The sequence below is a fragment of the Molothrus aeneus genome, chromosome 3 (assembly GCF_037042795.1).
Source record: "Molothrus aeneus isolate 106 chromosome 3, BPBGC_Maene_1.0, whole genome shotgun sequence".
NCBI classification, from domain to species: Eukaryota; Metazoa; Chordata; class Aves; order Passeriformes; family Icteridae; genus Molothrus; species Molothrus aeneus.
The window spans coordinates 84,981,564-85,006,838 of NC_089648.1; the positions used below are offsets into that span (position 1 = coordinate 84,981,564).

The 25,275-nt window shown below is 34.1% G+C and overlaps 1 protein-coding gene across 1 annotated transcript in view; it reads right to left on the reverse strand.

The window, feature by feature from the left end:
- The window catches only part of CSMD1 (CUB and Sushi multiple domains 1), a 1,074,877-nt gene that overhangs the window by 228,997 nt on the left and 820,605 nt on the right, over window positions 1-25,275 (reverse strand). The window contains exons 15-20 of the mRNA XM_066547292.1: window positions 24,772-24,966; window positions 19,929-20,067; window positions 16,515-16,702; window positions 8,312-8,500; window positions 4,526-4,642; window positions 2,998-3,213 (exon numbers count right to left, since the gene is read on the reverse strand). Coding sequence (XP_066403389.1) covers window positions 2,998-3,213; window positions 4,526-4,642; window positions 8,312-8,500; window positions 16,515-16,702; window positions 19,929-20,067; window positions 24,772-24,966 — 1,044 coding nt within the window. The remainder of the gene's footprint in view (window positions 1-2,997; window positions 3,214-4,525; window positions 4,643-8,311; window positions 8,501-16,514; window positions 16,703-19,928; window positions 20,068-24,771; window positions 24,967-25,275) is intronic.

Consider the following 25,275-nt stretch of genomic DNA (forward strand, 5'->3'; position numbering starts at 1 on the left):
AAACTCAATACTCTTTCTATAAGTCTATTATGCCTATATATACAGTAATTATGTATTTAATGTGTTCTACCCATACTACATCTATTTTTTTAATTTCAAGAGCTGTAATCAGCTTGTACTGTAAGTGGTTTACTATAATTTTGTTTAATTACTTCCTTTGTGTATAATTCTAGTTTCTTTTAATCTGAACTTCCAAACAGCTTTACAAGTGAGCCTTCCAGTTGAAAGAAATCATTATGTGATGAAGAAAATCTAATTAAAAAACAACCAAAGGTCAGGTGAATGAAAGGAATATGAACACATTTTCAAAAAGTGTGCTTTTATAACTGCACATCAGGAATAATTCATCAGGAGGAGTCAGAATAGACTAATGGGGAAAAAATTCAGGGCTGTTACATAGGAAGCAAATCAAACTCAGAGAATATATGAACCACCCATTTCCCCATCTCCAAAGAATATGCTGTGGAAGTATCACTTTTTGTTTATCCTGTTTTTCCATATATTTTTTTTTGCTTGGATATCTATTACCAACTTCTTTGAGAAAAGATGTTGAAAAAGAACAACCTAACATCTAATGGAAAAGGTTTGATTTTATATTCTTCAGAATATGATCCAAAAGACCCAAGAGATCCCTTCTGGCAACAGATAAGAAAAAATGTTTTCTAGAACATTAACCTTGGAGGTCAGTGGAAAGTAGGGTGAAATCTTATTTAGAATAAGAGACTCCATTTAGTCAGGGAAGAAAACCAAACCAAAGTTTGTGAGTGAATCTTTAAACAGCTGATAAATGGAATAAAAGGAATAAATAAATTCTTCCCTTTAGTAACTGTCTTGTAGGAAAGTTCTGAATATTAGAGGCAATCTATAAACTGCATCAGTTTCTGCTGGCAAATGTTGTAAGTTTAGAAAACATATGATTTACTACTTCTTCTCAGTACTGTGGGGGCCAAGCTAGACATGGATACCCTGTAGTATATACCCTGTAGTATATACCTTTAGGCACAGAGCAATTTTCGTGACAAATTTCAATGATGACATTCAAAACAGGAGTTCTCACAAAACACTTCTTACTAAGAAGAAATATATTCTGGTTGTGTGAAAGTAAAAAAACAGAATCACCTTATAGTTTCATAAAGTTAACGTACCCCCTAATATTTCTCAAAATGTATATTTAATATAAATGATGCCATACGCTGTCTCTGTATGTTGTAGCAGTAGTAGATAGGACATAAACCTTCAGTCATGTTCCAAAAGTTCCGTGATCCATATCTTTTGTTACTGCAGTTTTCCCCCTTGCATCCACAATATTTAGTGCATTTTTCTACAACTTGGCTAGTGCTCTATTCTTTTTATTTAGTGATAAAAAAATATCAGTGAAATAATTAATATTTGTATTTACATTTCAAACTAGTAAAACTGCTGACCTCTGCTTTGGTGAGTCCAAAGTCTCCAGAATGAATTTATTTTAGCATTTAATAGGAGTGAATCCAACACTATTGCTCTAATCAGTGAGGTAGTTTTTTCTTTTTTAAATATGCAAGCTAAATGAGATACATTACTCATAAATATCAGGGCCATCTATAAAATTTGCCAATTCTCAACAAAACTTATTGGCTTTCAGTTCCTGAAAAATGATGTAGGAGAGTTGGATGAAAGTTGCTTATGTACTCCTTCCATAAAATATACATGTGCATGTGCATTTCAACTAGCACTTGATTCATTCATATGTGTCATGGGACAAGGGGAAGCTTCAGAAAAACCCTGCCTTAGCATCAGAACTTGGCAGCATCTTAAATTTAAGGACTTACTCTGGTCCACAAGTTTTAATGATGGCAAATCAGGTCTATTTATAAAAATAATTATCTATTAAACAGACAGAGACAATACACCAAAGATCCTAATCAGAATTACTATGCAATATGAAACTAAAGAACTACTAGTGGATTACAGCCTAGCATAAAATAGTGCACTATTTCAAAGCACCTATAATTAAAGCTAGCAACAGTATTGTAATTTACCCCAAAAATTACAATAATAAACACAGATTTCTTCACTTAACCCCTGGGGAGTAACTCTAAAATAAGCATCCCTACTCATGGGAGGAACTCCACACATTTCCAGGATCATGTATTGAGGATTTCTGCTTTGTGAAAGTTTGGTGTGGCTTTTCTAGTTTGTCAGTGAAGTGTGTGTCAGTAAGAAATCCAGCTTACCTTCCAGATCTCACTTCAAAAGTAAGATGTTTATAGGCAGCTGGGAGATGCCAGAGCACTGGCCATTTTGGCTATGGTGCCAAAATAACTCACTACAAGACAGCTCATCCTGTTTATCTAACCAGCTAATAAACAATAGATGAGCTCTTGTTGGGAGGTGAGATGCCCTGCTACATCTGTAATTCTACTTCCTAGTAATGGAGATAGGCAAAGAAAATTACTGAGAAATGTATATTAGATGTCATCTAGTTTTAGAAGACTGTAAATAAAAAGCAGTAACAAATGTTTCCCTTATCTTAAAGAGATAACTTGTAGAAAACATCAACAGCTAATAATTGTTTTATTTATATACATATTTTCCATTTCAAAATCAGTCTTCAATTTAGAGTCCTTTGTGAATCTGAGTCAGCATACCACTGCTTTTTTAAAGTTTCTATACTTCAGAACAAGTTAGTTCATTTCTTCTGAACCAGTACCTTCTATTTTTGTAATTTTTTCCCCTTAATTTTCTTCCAAATTTCTTTTTCAACAATTTTAATGTTTGTGTGAGAACAGGGCAAACGTAAAACAGTCAAATCACCAACATTCTTCTTGATTTTTTTGCCCACCTTTTTAAACCTCAACCAGTTTTTTTATGATAGACTATACAATTTTGATTAGTGGGGTTTTTTTTGTTTGTTTGTTTGTTTGTTTACTTTATGGTGTTTCATAATATTTCTGTTATCTGCAAGTGAAATATCATCTGGAATAGTTTCAGGATAATTAGCAGAATGGAATTCATTACCTGAAAATGTTATGTTGAAACCTTCATAAGAAATTGAAAAATCAGATATAAATCGAAGCTGTGCTGTAAAATTTCCAAAGAGGCCGGCTTTAATTGTAGGGGGTAAGACTGAGCCAGTTAATCTGGCTACTGGTTCTGTGAAGCTCCCATCTTCAGTGATGAGCAAATAGTCATGAGAGCTTTCAAGGTGAAAAGTATGAAAAACCAGCTGTACACCTTTAAAAGAATTAAAAAGGGAGGAAAGAAAAGCATTTAATAACAAGTTTTTCTATTCCTTCATATGTAGGTCACACAGAAAGCAAATTTTATGTTACACAGAAACATTTTGAGAAAAAGTTAGACTCAAAACTGGAAATTCTGAAAATAAAGTTTCCAGAAAGCACATGAGCTCAACTGAATATTATGTGCAATGGGGATGCTTGTTTAGCTCACTTTAAATCAATAGTTCCTATAAGAGAATTGATGGTATTCAGTGCTATTTTTATACAGCACTCTGAAAATTAAAATTATTTAGGTGCTCTTCATGTTCCTGTGATTCTCTTTTACTTATAATAGCTTGATTTCATTATTACCTAGGAGACGTACATTAATACTTGGCTGAAATTTTGTATTTGTGTTTTATTTTCACATTTCCTTCAACACAATTCTGGCTTTTAATTCTAAGCTTCAGGGAAGTTTCCAAATACAAGGACAAAGCATACAGAAGTTTTATGTACAGTCATAGATAGATACAGATTCCTATTTTCTGGAACTGATCATTTACTTGACATAATAACTGGTTTTTTGTTTTTCATTTGCCAACTTCCAATTCAATAATGAATTAAACTTTGACTTACAGTTCAGTATTCAAATACAATAAATTTTCAAATATAATATACATGATAAATTTAAAAATTTACTGTGGGCAACAACATTCTTCTTAGCACATTTACTCATATATTTTACATTTAAAATGTTTTATGAGTTCTAACCAAAAAAAAAAAAAAAAAACAAGTCTTTAAGAAGATTTTAAAAAGTAGAAACTTCCCATATACTTCTCAGTAATTTTTTTCTCAGATTTTACTCTACTGTATATGTAACATAAAGATATATATGTTTTTGCTCTAATGGTGTAAGTCTGAAATCTTAGGTTACCAATACACAGATCCAATCTGTTCCTTTATGCTCAATAAGAGCAAAGAGCCATCAATAAGATCCTGACATCTTTGACTGAAAGAAATTTAGAGCTATTTCACCAGTAGCTATTATTTTCCAATTTTTTGCCTATTTTATTCTTTCCCATTTTTCTGAGAATAAAACACACTGTCTCTGGCAACTTTAGAAATAATTCTTCCTTTGAAAAATAAACAGAAACTGGAAATCCCACCTTTGAAGATATTTATTTTGGGAAGTTAAACTTCTTCCTCAAAGGAATGGCAGAAAGTGTTGGTTTAACTCATAATGGACATTTCCTTTTTTAGCTATGTGTGTCTGATTTTTTTTTTTCTATACAGACATTATATATATGCAAAACATCTTAGATACTTACCCTTGCCATGGGACACTTCAATAGTCCAAGTGCAGTTTAAAGAGTTTGGGTAAAAATCAGGAAACCCTGGAGAAAGAACAGTTCCACTCTTCCCATGAATATATCCACCACATAAAGCTTAAGAAGAGAAAAAAAAAAGAAAATCATACAAAAAGCCTTTCTTGTAAAAGAGTTTGAGAGAGAGAGGGAGAAAGAAAGTTCATTTTTTACCTACACTTAAAATTAAAAATAGAGTAAAGGATTAAAATAAGAATTTAATTAATCCAAAGCTGCAACATTCATTTTGACAATAATTTGTTTTCTTCTAAAGTAGTCCTTGAAAAGGAGTTTATTTTTCATTGACAGTCTCTCTTGTTAGTTAGCAGAACACACACACAAAAAATTATTGCAAGTATCAATTCCTATTGCAATAGTATATTAGAAATAAGGGGATATTTTTGTGAAGTAACACAAAAAATATCTTGCTGCTACATTTCTTTCACTAAATATTTCGAAAGGCATACATTCAACTGCATTTTAACAAACAACAATACTTCAGTAAAAAGCATATTTTTTCAAGTAAGTAAAAGTTTGATGATTACTGCAACACTCAGGGGAAAAAAGAAGTGTAACTTCCTCTTTTTCAAAGATTTAAATTGTCCTAACATAAGTAATTTATTTGGAATTGAATATTTTGGAAGACATGAGAACTATGCTATAAAACATTTTATGCATACTAGAATTTGGTAAACTAGGCTGTTCAAATTTGTATAGCAAATTAATTAATGTTTAAGATTTGCATTCTGAATTGCTCACAGATCTTATAAATACAGCATGACTGTGCTTTTCACTCATCTCTTGCTGTCCAGTTTTTATGCTGTTGTTTTTAAAATTTTAATATACTAAATATTTAAACAATAATGCAACAAAACATTAAGATGCTTTTAGTCTTCTTCCTCACATAGAGTGATACACTTTGCCTTTAACTGGATGGAAAATATACATGAAAAAATATTCAATAAACTTGCATACCTTTATGTAGATGTATGTATATATATATACATATACTTGGTTTATAGCTTAAGTTCCTTTTTTTTCATTGCTTATTAGACTAAGGTTTTTGTTAAAGTTTTTAATGTTTTTTGAATTTATGTAATTTTTATATATTTATAAGTAAGTAAAAGGAAAGGAAATGCTTCCAGCCTGGTTTTACCTGAATATAGTTATTTCTGCATGCAAGTATGAATTAAAACACATTTGACTAAACCCACAGTAAATATATGGTTGATAACAATGCTTAATAATGAAGAACAGTGTTACGGACTTCAGATTTACAGTGCCATAAATGAACAATAATACATTCATTCAAAAATCCTTACCTTAGCCTGTAAGCACCACATAAGGAAGAAAAATATTTGACTGTGCAACATTACTTAAAGCAGATACGACATATTTCAAAAATCATTTCCCTATTTTAAACAAAATTTAAAATATGGAATTTATGTGCTTTAATTTACCTCTCACTCAAAAATTATTTTCGTGTTCCACCTTGGCATTAGCATATTTTGAGAATGACACATTACTTAGAGGGAACTTTAACCACCTTGTATTTGTATGCAGGTTTATTTCTTCTTTGTTGGCATGAAGCAAAGCAACATGATTTTTCCTTAGGCATTATTCTGCTAAATTAATTTCTGAAGTAAAAATTTTGAGAACATCAGTACTTGAGAGATGAGTGCAAAATGCTCATTTCCACCTCAGTTAAATCTGTCACAATCCAAAAATCTGGGTCACAACTTGTTGAGCCTCAAAAGGCAAATACACTAACAGAATGATTACTTAATAGAGTGTGAGGTCTATGCCCTGTTAGACTAGTTAATATAATGGAGTTTAATCTGTGAGGAAAAGAATAGACTGAATGTATGTTGAGCCCTTATGTGTTGCTTGCTTAGTGAACATACTCCAGAAAGGCTTGACATTTTCTTGACATACACTCACATAAAAGTGGGTGAAGGACGTGGGAAAAAAATCTCTTTCAATGAGTGAAAATTAACGAGATCTTCCTAGAGATCAACATTCATATGCAAACAAAAGAGTTAAATACTGATATTTTAACTCAAAAATACATCTACACATTTTATTAAAAGTAAGTGGAAAAAGAAGAGAATACTAGTCAAGCTTAAGATTTCTTTGCATTTGTCAATCCATCATGGCAAAGAAAAGAAGGAAAGAAACCCATAAAAACAATAAAAAATTTAAAAATGCTTTGTGTCTGTACTTGTAAAGGAGGAATGGGTTGTGGTGATTACAAGGTGAGTGAGTTTGATTACCTAACTTCTGTAATAGTCTTTGGTGGTTTATATATTTTGAGAATGGGGCCAGAAGGCTGTAGTGAGAGTTAGAAGAAGACTAGTGCTCAGATTTAACACAAAAAGTTTAAAACAGAGTGAGAAACTAAAATACTTTGCTGAATCTAAGTTTGTCCTCTGACATTCCACTGTAATCAATGAAAACTTTGGACCTGAAAAGCAAGTTAGAAATACATTAATGTAAGTAATTCACTAAAGCAAGAGCCTTTCTTTGCCATTGTTCTGTGGTTTCTGTAAGAGGGATTTTGTAGCAACTATACAAGGATTCCATGAAGAATTTAGGTTGATTCAGTGGTTCATAGAAGCAGAACTTAGCCAAAAAATCCAATTACAAAAAAGAACACAGAAATATTTGGGAACACAGTTGTGCTGATGTACAGCTATTTTTCTTCTCAGTATGGGGCTGTGTTTTGGATTGGTGCTGAGCACAGGGTTAATAATATAGAAATGCTTTTGTTATTTCTGAGCAGGGTTTACACAGAGCCAAGACTTTTTCTGCTTTTCATATGCCACACTGGTGAGGAAGTTGGGGGTGAGTGGGAGATTAGAAGGAGACACAGCAGGAACAGGTGCCTGCAGCTAATCCAAAGAATACCCCACAGCATACGGCATCAGGCTCAGTATATAAATGGGGAGAAAAAGGGAAAACGGAGAAGTTCAGACTGATGATATTTGTCATCTGCTCTTCTGGAGATGACTGAACACCTGCTGTCCTTGGGAAGCAGTGAATAAATTCCTTGGTTTGCTTTGCTTGTCTGCACAGATTTTGCTTTTCTTACTAAACTGTCTTTATCTCAACCCAGGAGTATTATCACTTATTGCCTTCTGATTCTCTCCCTGATCCTGCTGGTGGGAATGGGCAAGCAGCAGTGTGAGGCTTGGTTGCGGGCTGTGGTTAGACCATTAAGAAATTCAGCATTTTAAAAAATGTTTCATGAAAGCTCTACACAGTTTTATACTTCATATTCACCAAAACAATTATTAAACTAAGCAAAGTTTCAAAGGAAAAATATGTCAAGAAAATTAATTACATTGGCTGATCATGGTTTATCTGCTTTAGTATTAAGCATCCTAAATTTTAAACAATCATTTTGGCATGCAGTATTTAGAGTTTAAAATATAAATTAATTTTATTTGCTTTGTGTTGAAAGTATTAGTTGTATGGCACCATTTTGATTCACAGTTGAACAATGGAACCCTCCGAGAATCTGAATTTTTCTATTTGTGAATATGTGCCTGTTTTTTTTCAGTATTTCACTAAAAACTGATACAGAGATGTAATTTGTGGCTTTTAATAACAATAAAATAATTTTTTTAAAGTGTGGATCTTGCTGAAATTGAAGGGAGGTAGTACAATGACAAGCTTAATTAGTTCTGCAAAATAATAGATTAACTTTTGTGGACTTTAGACCTGCTATCTGAAGAGCTTGACCCTTACCATCACAGCTGGGTAATGCATGATTCCACTGATGGTTTCTTTCACATATGAGTGGTTCTTCATCACTCAGTGTATATCCTGGGTCACAGCTGAAAGTTACTGTGGAGCGGATATTAAAGTTGTTACCATGGCGATGGCCATTCACAGGAATTCCTGGGTCAAGGCAAGAATCTGATTCCAGAGTAACACCTGAAACACACAGATTTAATTTTGGTTTTTTCACCTTTTTTTCAGATAGTAAAGAGAAAAAAAAGACCCAAACAAAACACAAAACAAGGAAGACAGGAGAAAGAAAGAGCCTCCAAAAATCCTAGTTAGCATTGCCTGAGAACCAATATGGGATATATAACCTTTTTTCTAGCTGTTGTCTGAATTACAGAATGGTTTTCTAATTTTAAGTTTCATAGAATAGGAAAGTCCAAATGAAACAGAAGACTTGCGCTTCAAGGTATTTTGTCAACCAATTAAAAACACCAAAACAATAAAACTACTGGACATCTGAAACTATAGGAAGATACTACAGTTTAAAGTATGAATAAAGATTTTGCAAGTATAAAAGTCATATTTGATTATTTCATCTATTCAGTTTCTGATACTGCAAGACAACTCAATTTTCCTCTGCATAGTTATGATCATTTGGTACAACAAGAAGCATTGTCAAAAAACTGTAATTGAAGAGGTCACAAACTGCTGAATTCTTACAGATATTTTCCTATGCATGAAAAAAAAAAAAAGACAAATAATATAGCTTTCACAATTTTATAACTCTTATCTGACAGAAAGAGTCTCTGGTAATTATGTCTTCTAGAGACATTAAATAGTTTTTGGCAAATAAACCTGGAGCTATCCACTGAAAAAAACTCCCTGAAATTATCAAATGAAGGCTCATTAACTGAACATTATACATTGTGCTTCTAGTGATAGCAAATGATTGTGGAATTTAATAATATAATGAACAATAATGTAGGCACATGAGGGAAACAAATAGAGACTCGCTATTGGGATGACAGGAATTTCTTTTATTTTCTGTTACTATGTGTGGTGAATTGACCTTGTCTGGCTGCCAGTCCCCAACTCAGCTGCTCTCTCATTATCCCCTTCAACAATACAGGGGGAGAGAACAAGGTAGAAAAACAACATGAAGAAATTCAAGGGCTGAGACAAAGACAAGAAGATCACTTAATAATTACCATCACAGTCAAACCAGACTCAATTTGAGAAGAAATTATTTAATTTATTGCAAATTAAAAATAGTCTAGAATGGTGAGAAACAAAATCAAGAAGTAAAATACCCCTTCACCCTCACCCTTGTGTTGGGCTTGCATGGACAAGTCTAAGTTAGCAGACAGGGGTGGCTACAGGAGTGGCTTCCGGGAGGAGCTGCCATAAACTTGCCACATGTCCAACAGAACCACTGTCATCTGGCATCAGGATGGGCCTGCTGCTGGCAAAGGCTGAACACCTCAGAGATGGTGGTAGAGCCTCTGGGATAACGTAGTTAAGTAGTAGTTAAGTTAAGTAGTAGTTAAGTAGTAGTTAAGAAGGACACAAAAGTTGCTGCAGAAAAACAGCAGCCATAGAGAAGAGTGAGAATGTGAGAGCAAGAATTCTGAGAGACTAGGGTCAATGAAGAAGAAAAGGGAGGAGGTTCTCAAGGTTTGGAAGCCCCTGCAACACGTGCTGGAGATCATGGTGAAGCAGCTGTCCTACTGCAGCCCATGAAGGTTCACAGTGGATCAGAGATGCACCTGCAGTCTGTGCAGGACTCCTCTCTGGAGTAGATGGATGCTCAAAGGAGCTGTGATATTATGGGAAGTCCACACTGGAACAGGCTCCTGGCAGGATCTGTGGCCTGGTGGAGACAGGAGCCCATTTTGGAACAGCTTTGCTGGCAGGATTTGTGACACTTTGGGAGACCTATACTGGAGCACTCTGTTCCTGAAAGATTGCACCCCATGCCAGAGTCATTCATTAAGAGCGCTAGATAATGGGAAGAATTCAAATTTTAAATATTGATGGAAGGCTGTCTCCTGGGGGAGAAACCCAATGCTGGAGGAGGAGTAGAGTCTGAGGGATCCTTCCACCAAGGAGGAAGGGGCAGCAACGATAATGTATGATAAACTGATCACTTCATGCCCTGTCCCCCTGCACCTCTCAGCAGGAGGAGATAGATAAAACTGATAGTGGAGTTCAGCCAAAGAAGAACAGAGGGGTAGGGGGAAGGTGTTTCTAAGATTTGGGAACCTGGGATCTAGCAAGGTTACTCCACCACAACTGCCTTCTTCACAGGCATTTCCTAGTTTCTTAGCCCTCTAAAGGGTGAAGAAGGTGCTGGCCCTCTCAGCTGCTTGTGCATCTCTAACTGTTTCTGTGGAAGCTGTACTCTCAATTTACTGCTCCTACCTTGTCCTGTTTATCCAGGAGTCCCATACAGCCTTAGGAACAAAGTAGGAGGAGTTCAAAACTAAGGAAAAAAAATTGATTTATGAGGGCATAAAGTGAAGGGTTCAGAACTATAGGTATGAGTGTTGGAATCAGGACTATAAATAAAAATATCATAAAGAATGACTCTAGCTTTCACAGAAAAATATTCTCTGTACCTTCCAGCTCTTTTTATATCTCACTTGGAATTCAGATTTGAAAGCTTATGATCCAGTTTTCATGAGGTAACTCTGACATACTTAAATTCTAGAATAAGTTCCTCTAGACCTGACTGCATATTCTTAATGCAAATGTACTGTGTTAGCTAACAGTGCATTTTCAGATTCCCTTCACCTGGATAAAACTGCTGAATAAAGGCTCAAAGAAACCATTTAAGTCTACAATATTCTGCATTGTAAGTGCCCTTAATTTCATCTAGATGAAATTTTAACTTTCATGCACATTAGGTTTCTTCAGATAAATCATGCCTCATATTTTGAAATATGTTAGTGTAGATGAAGGTCCCCAGCAGCACTCTTAAAATTCCTTCCTCTTAGGGCAGCCTACCACCCCTGTCTGAACACATCAGCTGCTTTGGCATTCTGAATCACACACAACAGGTAAACTCATCAGGTTCTTTTTGAAATGATAATTCAAACTTACATTGACTCCATTGTTTCACATTTTTGCAAGACCAAAACCTATAGAAAATTTATCAGCTTCCAACTTCCTGACTGAAGTAGTAGTGTTAAATAAATAAAATCAGCTCAGACAACATAGTGTCATTCCCAGGGAAAAATATTCAGTATGTAAGTTTCAGCAATCATGAACATAGCTTAAAAAGAAATTTTTTTTCTTTGCTTCCTTGCCTGAAGATTTGATTTTTTTTCTTAATAGGAGATAACCTAAAGTTAAATAATGGGTTATTCTTTGATATGAGAAATATGGCACAATTCTGGCACAACAGTGATAAATGTAGTTGGAAAATAATTGCAAAGAGTTGATTGAGAAGGAGTACAGGCAGTAGATCAAACTCTAGGACAGGCTGCAATTATTAGCTACCTGGGACTGTGACACCATTATCAGGCTTTACCCCCTGCCTGCCAAGTCATACTTCTTCTAAAAAAGTACAAACCTTTCAATGACTCCTTATCTGTCATATTTTCCATGTTAGCAATATTCTAGTCTTTTTTAAACTGTGTCACAAACTGGACACAATAGTCTCCCTGGTCATCAAATGAAGTGAAATAATTCTTGAGCATATCCTAGATAAAAGAAAAACAATTGTATTTTCTGAAATTGTCTTTTGGTTTTTTAGATGGTCATATAGAATGTCTAGAAGATTCAACTTTTTGCAATACTACTATATTTTTCTCTAGATTATGTAGGTTCTGAGTGATCTCCAAATCTTTATTTATTGTATTTCTATTTTGTATTTGTGCATGTTACTTCTCCTTCCCCATTTAGGTTTAGCATGTTTCTTTATAGAATCAAATTGCTTTTGTTTTACACTCTTTCTTCAGTTCATCTAGCTTGTTTTGAATCCCAACCTTCTCAATCATAGTGCTTAATATAATTGTAGGTTGGAATCATCCTCAAATTGTAACTGTTCTTATATTGTCATCAAAATCCTTTTTTTTTTTTTTTTTTCACAGCATCATAGAAATCACATAACAATTTAGGCTGGAAGGAACCTCTGGGGTCATGTAGCCCAACCCCCCTGCTCAAGCAAGGTCACCTAAAGCTGGTTGCACAGGTAGATCCATTCCTGGATGTATTTTTAGTATCTCCAAGGATGGAGATTCCACAGCCTTTCCGAGAAACTTTTTCCAGTGCCTACTGTACCTCATTGTACATTTATTGTACTGCAATAATTTCATCCACGTTAAATGTCTATATTCTTCTCTGAAAGAGTTCTAAAAGCCTTATGAATGGCAGCACAGAACTATTTCCTCCCCTTTCCATTTCCAAATCTACAAAAGCAGTGAACCTGTCAAGAAAGAAATTAAGTTGGTTTGACATAATCTGTTTTATCAATACAAGTAATTTATTTCTTATCATTATGTTTATCAGTTTTAAACTAGTATCTTTCAAGAGCAAAGATAAAACTAATGTCCTTAATCCTTCTGGTCCAAATATCTTCTTTTTCTTTTCCTCTTCATCCTTGCTTGGAAAAGTGTGTGCCCTTCTGAATTTTTTTTTAACTTCCTTACAGATTTGAATTTTCAGACATAATTTTCAGTGGAATGGTCCTTCCACTTTGCCTCTCAGTATAGCACAGGGAATTTCAACAGTCTCTGATGAATAAAATATATTTAAATATTTCAATATTGTGTAGTACCCTCTCTCCATATGCTGTACTCTTACCTTGAAAATGTTCACTTAATTATCTTAAGTATATGGTAAAAATTATTTTCTGTAAAAGTTGCAAAACAGGAACAAAATGTTTAGTCCTGCCTGTGACAGCTGATTTTTGGTGAAACTTTTTTTGAGTAATTTTTTCCCGTATTTGAATATATTTATAGATATTTTTGTTACAGTCTTTCTGTTTCTTAGGCTTGGAATTTAATATGTACTTTAGAAGTGTGTGTTTATCCTAAGAGATCTGTGTAATTCTCTGATTGCTATCTATAGCAATATTTGAATATATCTAGTATCTACATTATTACCTCTAGAATTACATCATTAAAAGAGATTTTTAAATAGAAACCTTTCTCTAAAATTAAAAACAAAATTAAAAAAAAAGAAACAAAACAAACCCAAAAACCCCCAAAATGAAACAAAACCAAGGGAAAGCAATAACAAAACAAACAAAACCAAACCAAACCAAGCCAAAACCACCAAAAAACAAATAATAGTTTTCTGTTGTACTTTTCATCAATTTCTCTTATAAATGACTTTAAGAATTCATTTGTAAGGACTCAAGGACATTCACCTACCAATCTGCCAAATTTGGTGGTTTAGATTTTTGCAAACCATTAATTTAATCACCATGTTGCTCCATTCCTTCACTTCTTACCAATCATAATCTCTATTATTTTATGGTCACTTTCCCAAAATCTGCCTTTCCTATTTAGCCTCTGTATGGATTCTTAGCCATAGTAAAATGGAATGCTGATCAAAAAAATGTTCCCCAACATTTCAAATCTTTTTCCATTGACTGTATCCTGCTGCATAAAATTGTATGAATCCTTTCCTCATATCCAGACTATTCAAAGAATTATCTTTTTCATCAAATAAATAAGTGTTAAGTATTTTGATGCTATGTTATCACAGCTAAAATTGATTGTCGGCTGTCTGACTGGTTTCAACACTTTGTCAAACCCATGAAGATTGCATATTTCTGAGCCTAAAAAGTTATTTTCTGAAACCTAATCTAAACAAATACCTCATTTTATCCATTATGAATAAAGGATTATGTCTATTTTTTAAGTTCTGATGATTTTCATTAAGAAAAATCACAATATTGATTTTGTAGTTTTTTTCAATTTTTGTAGCTTTTTTCAATTCCTCAATAAGGAATTTTTTTACTAAGATGGGTAATCTTTGATTTTTAAACAATTTTGCTGTCTGTGTAAGAGAATTGTAATTTTTGAATATATATAGATGTATAGTGTAATTTAACTGTCTCAATACATGACTAAAATATGATCTATTTTTCAGATAAATTTTAGGATAGAAGGAAATATTAGTCCACAAAAAGCACAGAATTGTAAGTAAAGCATTGAATTGAAGAAATAATTGATCAATTTGCTTTGCAAAATATCATGTTCTCTTATATTAGGAAAGAAAAAAAATTCAGATTACTTTAATAAACAAAGGAACAATTTACATTACAGGAATCTGCAGGTAAAGTATTTCTACCTGTTTTCAATTCAGAAAAAGACTAAGATTGCACAACCTACTTCACAGAATGAGGAACAAAAAGCCCCCTACAAAAACAAACAATCAATAAACAAACCAACCAACCAACCAACTAAACAAACCCTACTCAAAATACATAACTAGGGAAGCTGAGAGATAGGGAAAATATAATTGAGGCACGAAGCACACTTGCCAAAAGATTTTTAAAAAAACCTAATCTTATCAGTAGTTTTACTTAAGAAATATTTTAGGCACTTCATTATTTTTTCTTTGCTTAGATGCATAAGACTTAATCTACACGGTCTTGCATTAGGTATTTTGAAGCATCATCAAAAGGCTGAATGACAGAAATTTAAGGAGAGGAATGAAGAAATTATGTTCACATCCTTCACAGTACCTTTAATGGGTTACATATTCATTAAAGCTATATTACAGTCATATTTTAGCTTAATAGAATATTAGTGATATCTCAGGTTCAACTCAGTTTAGCTTATGGTGAACCTTTTATTTTAAACAGGTTAAGAGGCTTCTGCTTCACAGTGCAGTGATTTATTTTATCATCAAAGTTATGACTATAACTGGAAGATTTTTAAGATATTTCCAAATAAGACAGGTATTTGAACTTCCAAAGAAAGTATCCAGAAACTTTTCTTAAAACTCAAAATTGACTACCTTGTCTTCTACAAATGTAAGAAATGTGAAACAAATAGAAGTTCTGTTGTGATATCTTTAAAATGAGCAACTTCTATAGTTAAACCTCCAAGCAAAATCAAAATACAATTTTAGTCTCCTGTGTTCCTGGCAGATTACCCAAGGCTTCAATTAGTTCTTTCTACCTGGTTTTGCCCCTGGAAAACACTGGCTTTATCTGCTTAGTGTCCCCATGTTACTAGTTAATGTGATGCCCTTCCCTCTGTGATGGACAATTTCCAATACGGAGTAAAGGATCACAGAAATGCTGCAGGAGCTCCTGATGCTGTCTAGCTCAATAAGGTAGACTCTGCAGAAAATTTCACCTGTGTTACATGAACATATAGAACACAAGGCAAAATGGAGGCAATTTTAGCTCCAATTGTGTGAAATCCAATGTGAGGAAAAAGACAACAGTGAGGCTGTGATGAACTTAAGAAGTCTTGTGGAGCAAATGCACTGACATGGGTGTGAAGTGTTCAGCAAGCTTTCACTGCACAACTTTTTTTTTTAATATTTGGACAAGCCTTGATGTGGCTATAAAATATAACTGGTCACTATTCCAGATTCAATATTACAGCAAATTTACAGCAATCAGTTTAGTTTCCAAATAACAACTGATAAAAGTGATGTTACTAGGTTGGTACAATTGCACTAAACACATAAGCTCTCTTCAGTAAATAATTAAGTGAATGGTTGTACTATCATATAAAGACTAGTGTGACTTCAGACCATTTAATATATGTCATTTTATGCACTTAATTGAAAAGAAAATGCTATTATGATGATTCTTTAGTTTGCATGGAGATATTATTATTATTTTATTTGCATTTTTGCATTTTGGAACCATTATAGATAAGGTGTCCCAGTCTGTTCAGCCCAGAGAAAAAGGAAAAAAAAACAGAGAAAAAGAGAGAAAGTGAGAGAGAAGATAGGGGACACCCAAATAATATATGTTTACCCACAAGAGAAAGTTTCTAAAATTTTGCATATGATTAAACAACTAGGTCTGTAAGGACTCTGAATAAGATAAAAGAACTCATGAAGAAAAATTTCCAAAATGAATACTTCCAGAATTATCTGTCAGTACAACATAGAGTAAACATAATTTGTTCTTACACAAATATAACTACTGAATTTTATTTGTTCCCATTTGTTTGCTCATTTTCTAATTAAAGGAACTTTTTCAAGATTAAATAAAAATCTATTTGAGAAATACCAGACTTACTCTCATAGTGAATTAAGAAACCAACACTGGAACGACTGTTGTCCGTAGTGAACAGCAGATACATATAATTTCCAGTACTAATAAGGAACTGGGGTGCTTGTGTTCCATGGTATTCTCCAATTAATGGTGATGAATTTGCTGGCCCATCTCTGACTTCCAAAGTGTCATAATTAACTTCAGTCTGGAATCTGAAAAGGAATATGCAAGTCAGCTGGTGGATAGATGAGTGGTGTTATTTTCTTCAACTGATAGAAATGCAGCCCACTTGTAAATGACCAAGAATACCACACATAAAAAAATTACATAGCTACAAATCCATCCATGTATTATTAAGAATAAAATTAAAGAAGGTTTCATGAATCATTTTCCTTGCTTTTTTTGCAGTATTGTAAAAAATTTTTAAGGGATTCAGTATACTTCAGATCAGCCATATGACTGGCATTCAGAAAGACATTTAGTGGATACAAAAATGCAAATTGTCTCAAACAGAATTGCAGTATGAAGATCAAAGAAATTTTTTACCCTCAGGTTAAGAAATATTTGGACACCCTAGGAACATCTTCAATAACACTTCATTGTTTCATCTCAATAATTTCATTATCTGATATTTGCTATTTGGCAAAAGCTGTTTTATAGATCGTCAAGTGTTTATTTTTTGTTTTTTAAATCCAAACCTTTTATTCTAACATGGCTTGTTACTTTACTTTTAGGTAATCGTTTCTGTCCTATGATGTAAAGCAGTAAAAAATACTAGATTTAGATCAAGCCTTTATTTTGAAATTCATTACTGTTAAAATAAGCATGACTTCTTAGTTTATTTTAGTATGTCAAAAAAAAAAACCCAATAGGTAATATAGACTGGAATGGAAAGTAAGGAGACTAATGAGGGTTGATTTACAAGAAAAAATAACTTTAAAATCAACAGCAGAGTCAATGTGTCTGCCAATCATTAAACTACATCACATTTCTCCAGTTCATATGGAGATGTTATCTAGTACTTGTTCTTAAATCAAACAGCGCAAACCTGCTCTTTCTCAAGATGAACTTGAACTAGCACTTTTTACATCAGATGCCTTTCAAGATAGTTTGTGGTTATATTAGATTCTGATATGCTGTAGCATCTAAAACATGCACACATAAATTTTCCTGTCAATGAAGTTTGTGCTATTATACAGATATTTACACTGCTCTAAATATATTTGCATGCAGACTCAACATTCTTATTTTCATCTTTCAGCAATGCATATGTTGTGAGGTTTTTCTTTTCTATTCCCATAACTCTTGTTAGTTCAACTTCTGAGAGCAGCAGAAATCCCTACACAATACAATACATTTTCAAAGTGAACACCCTTAGCTGTCTTGCCAATATGGGACACATGTAGTGGTCTAGAGATAAGAAGCTGTATTCTTGTAATTTAGGAAAAGTGCAAAATATTAAATACTTGAGAAATGAGAAATACATGTTACATTCCTTCGAAGTGTAAATAAACTTTATACTTCATTATGAAATTATGACAGAACGACCAAGCTCCTGTCCCATTACATTTTCCAGAACAAATAGCATTGCTCTTGTAAAAATATTCTTACAGACACATCAATAAAAGTAAGAACAAGCTCAGTTTTAGCCAGTATTTAATATTCTTTCTAGTTGTTCTCTCATGGTTCCCTGAAAACAAAAGCACAGCCATAAGTCAGAAAGCTTTTGCTTTGCTATCAGAGCTAATGACTGCTCAGAAACTGACTTAGGCACTTTGTATCATTCCTTCCTCTTCACACAGAAAACTGTAGATTTATGGTACTTTATTACGATAAGCTGGATAAAATCCAGATGATTGCTTTTACTGCTATCTATCCACTCTGACAGTGGAATACAGGGCTTGCAGGTTTGCTAATACATTAAGCATTTTCAGGACCCATTTCTGGCAATGAAATCAGCTAGAATGGAGTGGCCTACATCCACACTATTAGATACATCCTTTAGACTCTCAAAGAAGGAGATACTATTCAAATTTCCTATTATGAATGGTTGCTTGCCCACAGTAACTCCTGGCTCTGTTTGATAATTATTTGGGAGAATGCTAGTTGACAAACTCAAGAAGCGTGTTGGACTACTATTTCAACAATTTAGTGGCATAAACACATGAGATTTTGTTCCTGGAAAGGCTCACTGAGTACTTAATTTACCCAAATAGACTGTTACAGAGGGCATCACTAAAGTACTTGACAGTTTTTCAGTACCCTTCCATAATTTCAGAGATTATATATTGATTTATCCTGCAGCAGAATGATGAAAACAGACAGATACAGCTAGGCTGCTTTAAATACTTTATTTGTACTCATAATGAATAGAGTCAAGATTAGTAATTTAATAGTTCAATTATTTTGACAGTTATTTTTGCGAGGCAAACTAATTAGGAATAAAGTGCTCTCAGCCAGCAATTGCAGTTTTCTTAGCAGGGCAGTATGACAACAATAGATGGCAAACCCTTGCTGGAGACAGAAACCAGAAAATAACTCTTAACAGCAAGTGCTACTCTGACAATGATCTTTATTTCCAGTAGATTCCTGTTCATGTCAAACTCAAATGTGACTTTATAATTCACTTATCTGATTTTGAGGGTTTAAGGGAATAAATTGTCTTTTGAATTGGTCTGGTTTTGTTGCTGGTTTTTATTTTTAGTCATTGCACTTTCCCAAAAGTGATAAATCAAGACAATTTGTTATTGGAAGTTCTTCATCACTACTGGAAGTACCTAATTACTGGTTACATTTTGGGGTTTTAGTTTATTTTAGTGTTTATTAGCTTACTCTTATTAGTAAGAGGTAGGATGTCCTCCAAATGTACACAGGTAATTTTAAAAAGACTTAAAGGATGTTGTGCTATACTATTCTTCATACAGTTAGGAAATGTGTGTGCATCTGTCTAAAATTCAGCAAATTGAGTTCTTAAACTGCACCACATGTCACAGAAGCCTATGTTTCTCATTATTTTCTCAGAAATATTGTCATCACACTGTTAAGGTCATGTGCATTCAAATATCTACAACTTCAGGCAATGCATTTCCTTTTATAAAACTTAAATGTTCTATCTTATAACTTAAACTGCTAACCTCAGGCTTCTGAACATTAATAAAAAAAAAAGATTGCAAATAAATATAAACCTATACATACTATGAAGTCTTTAATGAGATAAAAAAGTCAGCATCTTAAATTTCTGGAACTTCCCACTGAGTACAATTGAAGCAAACAACACATTAGAAAGCTTTAATTGCCTACTTGTAGGAATAGTATTGTGACTGTTGCAATGAGGTTCCTTTTTGTGGTTTGAGTTCTTAACATGTATACTTATTCTTCAATACTAAAACAAGCGTTTATGCTCAGACCTTACTTCTTGTTTAACTTTATGATACTTACTTGTCAAAAGTGATCTTAATGGAATTTCCTGGTCTTGCTTCAATCACCCATTCACAATTAAGTGAGTCCTTGTAATATCCTGGCCAACCTGGTGGCAAGATAACACCACTTGATGCTGTCAAATGTCCACCACATGGTGCTGAAAGAAAAAAAAAAAGTATATTTGTAACATACAAATTTTTTCTAATATATTATATTCAAAGAACTGGCAAAAAATCAAACTAAAATGCATATAGCTATGTTTAATATAGTTTTAATATTTTAATATTTTAACACAGCACTTTGATTTCTTCAGACATAAGGCCTTCAATGTGTCTTATCAAGAATTATTACTCTCTTATTATATATTTTAACACACAGAGCATGGCACTTGGGTCTGCCAGCCTTCCTTCTGTTGAAAAGCACAGTATCATATTAAAAAATTATACTGTCTCACCACATTTAAATCCAGGATAATTCCACATTGACATGGAAACATCAGACAAATTGTTCCAAGTAATTATTACCGCTGTTCTGTGCCACCTTTTTGAGCAATCACTGAGCTAAGTGGAACTGGCAGTTGTAAATATTCCATTGAATCATAGAATGGTTTAAGTTGAAGGGGATGTCTGGAAATCATCTAGTCCATTTCCTGCTCAAAACAACAGACTGCACAGAACCGTGTCCAGTCAGGATCATGCCTTTCCTCCAAAGTCAGACACTCCCCAGACCTTCTGGACATGTTTGATCACTCTCACAGCGCAAGGTTTTTCTCATCTTTAAACAGAAATTCATGTATTTCAGTTTCTGTTAATTGCCTCTTGTCAGGTCCTTTTGCACCACTGAGGAGAGTCTAGCTCCACCTTCTTTAAACCATCCTATCAGTTGCTGTACATATAGACAATATCCCTCTTGAGTCCTGAGTATTTTCTTTTCCAGTTGAGACAAGCACAGTTCTTTCAACCTCTTCTTGGATGACAGATGGTCCAAGTCCTTACTTATCTTTCTGACCCTTCACAGGACTCACTGCAGTTATGTCCACATTTCTCTTGTACTGTGTATCCCAGGAGTGCACACAGTGCTCCCAACACAGCCTCAGCAATGCTGAATAGATGGGAAAGACCTGTCATTTATTTTCAGCCCATTTTTCCTGCCTCTCTCGTCCCTCTAAACAGTAGCACAAACATCTGGAACACCAGCCACTCCCCCCAGTTTTACATCATCTTCAGACTTGCTCAGAGTACATTCTGCCTTAGCATTCAGTTCAGTACTAAAGGTTTTAAACAGTATTGGATAGGGGATTGACCCCTGGGCTACACCTCTATCAATTAACCTCCAGTTGTGACACTGCCTACAATCCTATGAGCCAAATAGTTCAGTCCATTTCCAGTCCACTTCACTGTTCACTTCTCTAGTCCCTACTTCATCAGTTTGTCATTGAGAATTTTTCATGACACAGTGCCAAACACGTTACTAAAACTGAATATCCATTACTCTCCCCTCATCCATCAGACAGTTCATCCTAACACAGAAGGCTATTAGGTTGGTCAGGCATGATTTTCTTCTTCATAAATCCATGTTGATTACTCCCAGTCACCATAGTTTTCTTCATTTTGTCCTGTTTTTGGCTTGGACAAAGTTAATGTTCTTGCAGTAGCCTTGAGGGGGCAGAGTTTGGAGCTATGTGGGCACACCTGGGTGGTTATTCTATACACTCACAGCATCTCTGTGGGTCAGAAGTCAGGAACTTCACTTGCAAGAAGAAGAGATTGTGAATATGACATGGAGTGGAGGAAAAACTTGAGCAGCAGGATCTGGGGGGCATTTTATCTTTGTATTGGTGGCCACCCACACTTGGAGCCTGGTTGGGTGTGTTGGTCAGTCAGGCAGTGGGTGAGCACTTTTTGTATGTAAATTGCCCTCTCCTATACTTTTGTTATTAATATTGTTGTTCTTACTATCTTATCTCATTGCTGTTTCCCTATCTCAACTCAGAATATCTGCCTTTTGTCTCACTCCCACAGGAAGGGGTGGAGGGGGAAAGAGCAGCTGCATGTGGCCTAATTTCCAGCAGGGTTTAAACCACAGCACATGGTTTGGAAATGGTTCCAAGAAATATTGTTGCCTCACCTTTCCCAGTGATAGAGATAAGACCTGTAGCTCTTCAGAGCCTCTCTCTTTCCATTCTCCAAGACTGGAATTTGCTTTCTTCCAGCCCTCAGGGATATACCTAGTTTAAACCAGCTTCCCAAGATATTGAGTGACCTTGTGATGTCATTGGACGGCTTATTCAAAAATCTTGGCTGCATCCCATCAGACCCATTCCTCTATGTCAAATTTGTTTGAACGTTCTCTAACCTGATCCTCCTCCATAAAAAGTTAAAAAAAAAAAAATGTATTGCAAGAGGGCTGTGAAAATGACAGGGCTAGACAGAGGCATTTTTCAGAGCAAAATTAAAGAACTTTGGAACAGGATTAAACAACAGCAGAAATGACAGAACAAATTTAGGAAAACATGAGTGCCTTAAAAATTTAAGCTGCCATGGCACAGGGCCTTGGGATGTTATGTTTTACTAAAGGCTATGGCACAGCTTAACAGAGGAACACTTTCAAGGTCAGGTAAATATATCTTAGGATCATTTATATTGTCCTCATAGAAGAAGTCAATGATATCATTATCAGAAAATTCTACATTTCAGTGCAGGAAATCTTTCTAGATTTCTTCTGTTTCTCTAAGCAGTGACAAACCTACCTATTATTCCATATAGAAATGGATGGCAACATGAGTTTGTGAGTTGTAAATTAATATGCCTAATTTTATTTCAATGTTTTTAGCAACACAAAAAAAAACTAATCAAAGAGGTTTTATTTATTTCAGTTGACTTGCACTAGCCTCAAGGAATTTTTTCCAGATTTGAGCGATAAAAGCAACCCACAAATCCTGAAACACTCTGAATTTTCTTTGAAGCAAAATGACAGGCCAGTAAAATGACATTTACCTTACATGTGTATAGTTAATGAGGAAATCAATTTATTCCATAGTGTTTTTTTAAAATTAGTATCATCATACTATGAACAAGAACAGTCCTAAGACTGTTGATCCTCAACTGATTATAGCACTTCATGTGCATCATTTACTTCATGTATTTCAGGTGTTGCTTACAGAGACAGTTATGTATGAAAAAAACACAGAGCACAGCAACAACAAAAAAAAAAACCAACAGCTGTTCAGAAATCTCAGACAGCTAGAAGCAAACTAAATCATGCTTAGGATTCTTAGTCCATAATCCAAGCCCAGAAACTCTTTCAATTACCAAGAGAATCCACATCAGAAAGGAACATATCCTGAACCGAGCTACTTCCTTCTATAAAAGAAACAAAGAGCAAAATCTTAAAAAAAAAAATAACAAACCAAACCAACAACAACAACAACAACAAAAAAAACAAAACAAAAAAACCAAAAAAACCAAAAAAACCAAAAAAAAAACCAAACCAAAAAAAAACCCCAAGCCAGTTCATTAGTTTAATCTTTTCCTCATTAAAAACCAAGTAAACATTCCAGAAGGTTCAAGGAAAGGATAACTGAGGGGCATCTATATATTTTCTGGAAAAGTAATTTCTACAATTTTTTTTCTCTCTTTTTTTTCTCTCTTTTTTTTTTTTCCCTTCAAAGTGCTCATCTTTGGTCTTTATCTATGCATTTTCAAAAATAAAATGACACAAAGATTACACTGAATACCTTAACAATTGAATCTAGTGTTTCAAAATGAGAAAAAAATCTGCTGACAGAAAACAACACCCTACTCCCTGCTTTGGAGTAGACTGGGTTTGCTCTAAGAACAAAGGAAAAACCCTGCTCCACTGTAAAACATGCTTTAATCAGGGTCAGAAATTTTGCTAGTACAACATCCAGGCTTACATACACTTCTAACAGACTGCAGACATGGAAGGGTTCTTCAATATTTTAAAATTTTCTTTGAAATGCACAGTCTTATGAAAACTGAGTTCTCAAATGGCCGAAATAGCAAGTGATATGATCCAGATCCTTAAGTAATTGCAATGACACTATAATGACTGAAATTAATTGAAATGTGCGATTTAGAAGGTTTGGATTAGTTGTCCCAAAAAATCCTTTTAAACTGTAGTCTATGTATCTATGTATCTATTGTTTAATAAAATGTATACACTTCGAACATGAGTTTTAAAAAAAACATACTTTAGTAATTTATTAAATGCACTCATCTGCCTTGAATTTAGACCTATCAGTTCAGCATCAAGCAATTCTTCTTACTGTATTTCATTCTAAGGAGAGTTTTCAACCTTAGTAGATATCATCTTAGTCTATTTATTCACCTAAGAAAGGAAAGCAAATAAATACGTAAATTTTTTGGGACTATCATGGATATTAAACATAGCTCTGGTTTTCACTATATTTCTCAGAAATAAGTATACTGCAGGTTATATTATTACACACAGAAATTCAGGTATACTTTCATTTTGAGAAAGTTAAAGGGGAAAATTTTCAAAAAGGACTTCTAAATGGAAGCTTTATTTACTTCCTATGTGTTAGATAATTGTTCTTCAGTATGTACAGCCAAAACTGTTATAGCAGTTATAATTCACAACTGAGTAATGATGGTGACAATCAGGACAACCAGATTTTTAGAATGCTAATTTATTCCAAGAATATAAAAGCAAGCTATCTTGTTTCTATTACTGTGCTCTCACTTGGCTGGAAGTGTTAAGATGAATTAATAACTTCAGGTAAAGCAGTCTTATTTATGTGCAAAATGTAAAAAGTAAGCTAAATTTAAATAGTGTCATTATTCAAGCTGTAGGTGCAAAGTAAAGGTTGTGCCCTTACCTTCACAACGTGGGACAGTGGAGCTCCATACTACATTTCCATCTTGCATAATACAGGTTATGGATTCAGAGCCTTGAGTCTTCACAAAGCCATCATCACAGTGAAAGGAAACGGAACTTCCCAGAAGGAATCTGTCTCCAAAACGCCTCCCATTTATAGGAATGCCTGGATCGTGACACTCATTCTGACCAAAGGCTGATAAAAACAAAGTAATAATGTTGGTAATAAAACCCACAATAGTAGCAATAATAAAACTCATCTATTTAAACTTTGTGTCTTGTTTTTTGGAGGAGGAGGAGAATAATATTGCAGTTGTAATACAGTATATGTAACATATATAATATAGTAATATATACTTCAAAGTATAGAAAATTTCTCAATAAAAAGTCAGCTTCAAATCCAATGACATGCAACATAGTTGGAATTCAGAAGTTTTTATGTATATGTGGCTTAGATACACAAGAATAGTTTGTCTAAATTTTCCTCTGGACAAAATCCAGCTGT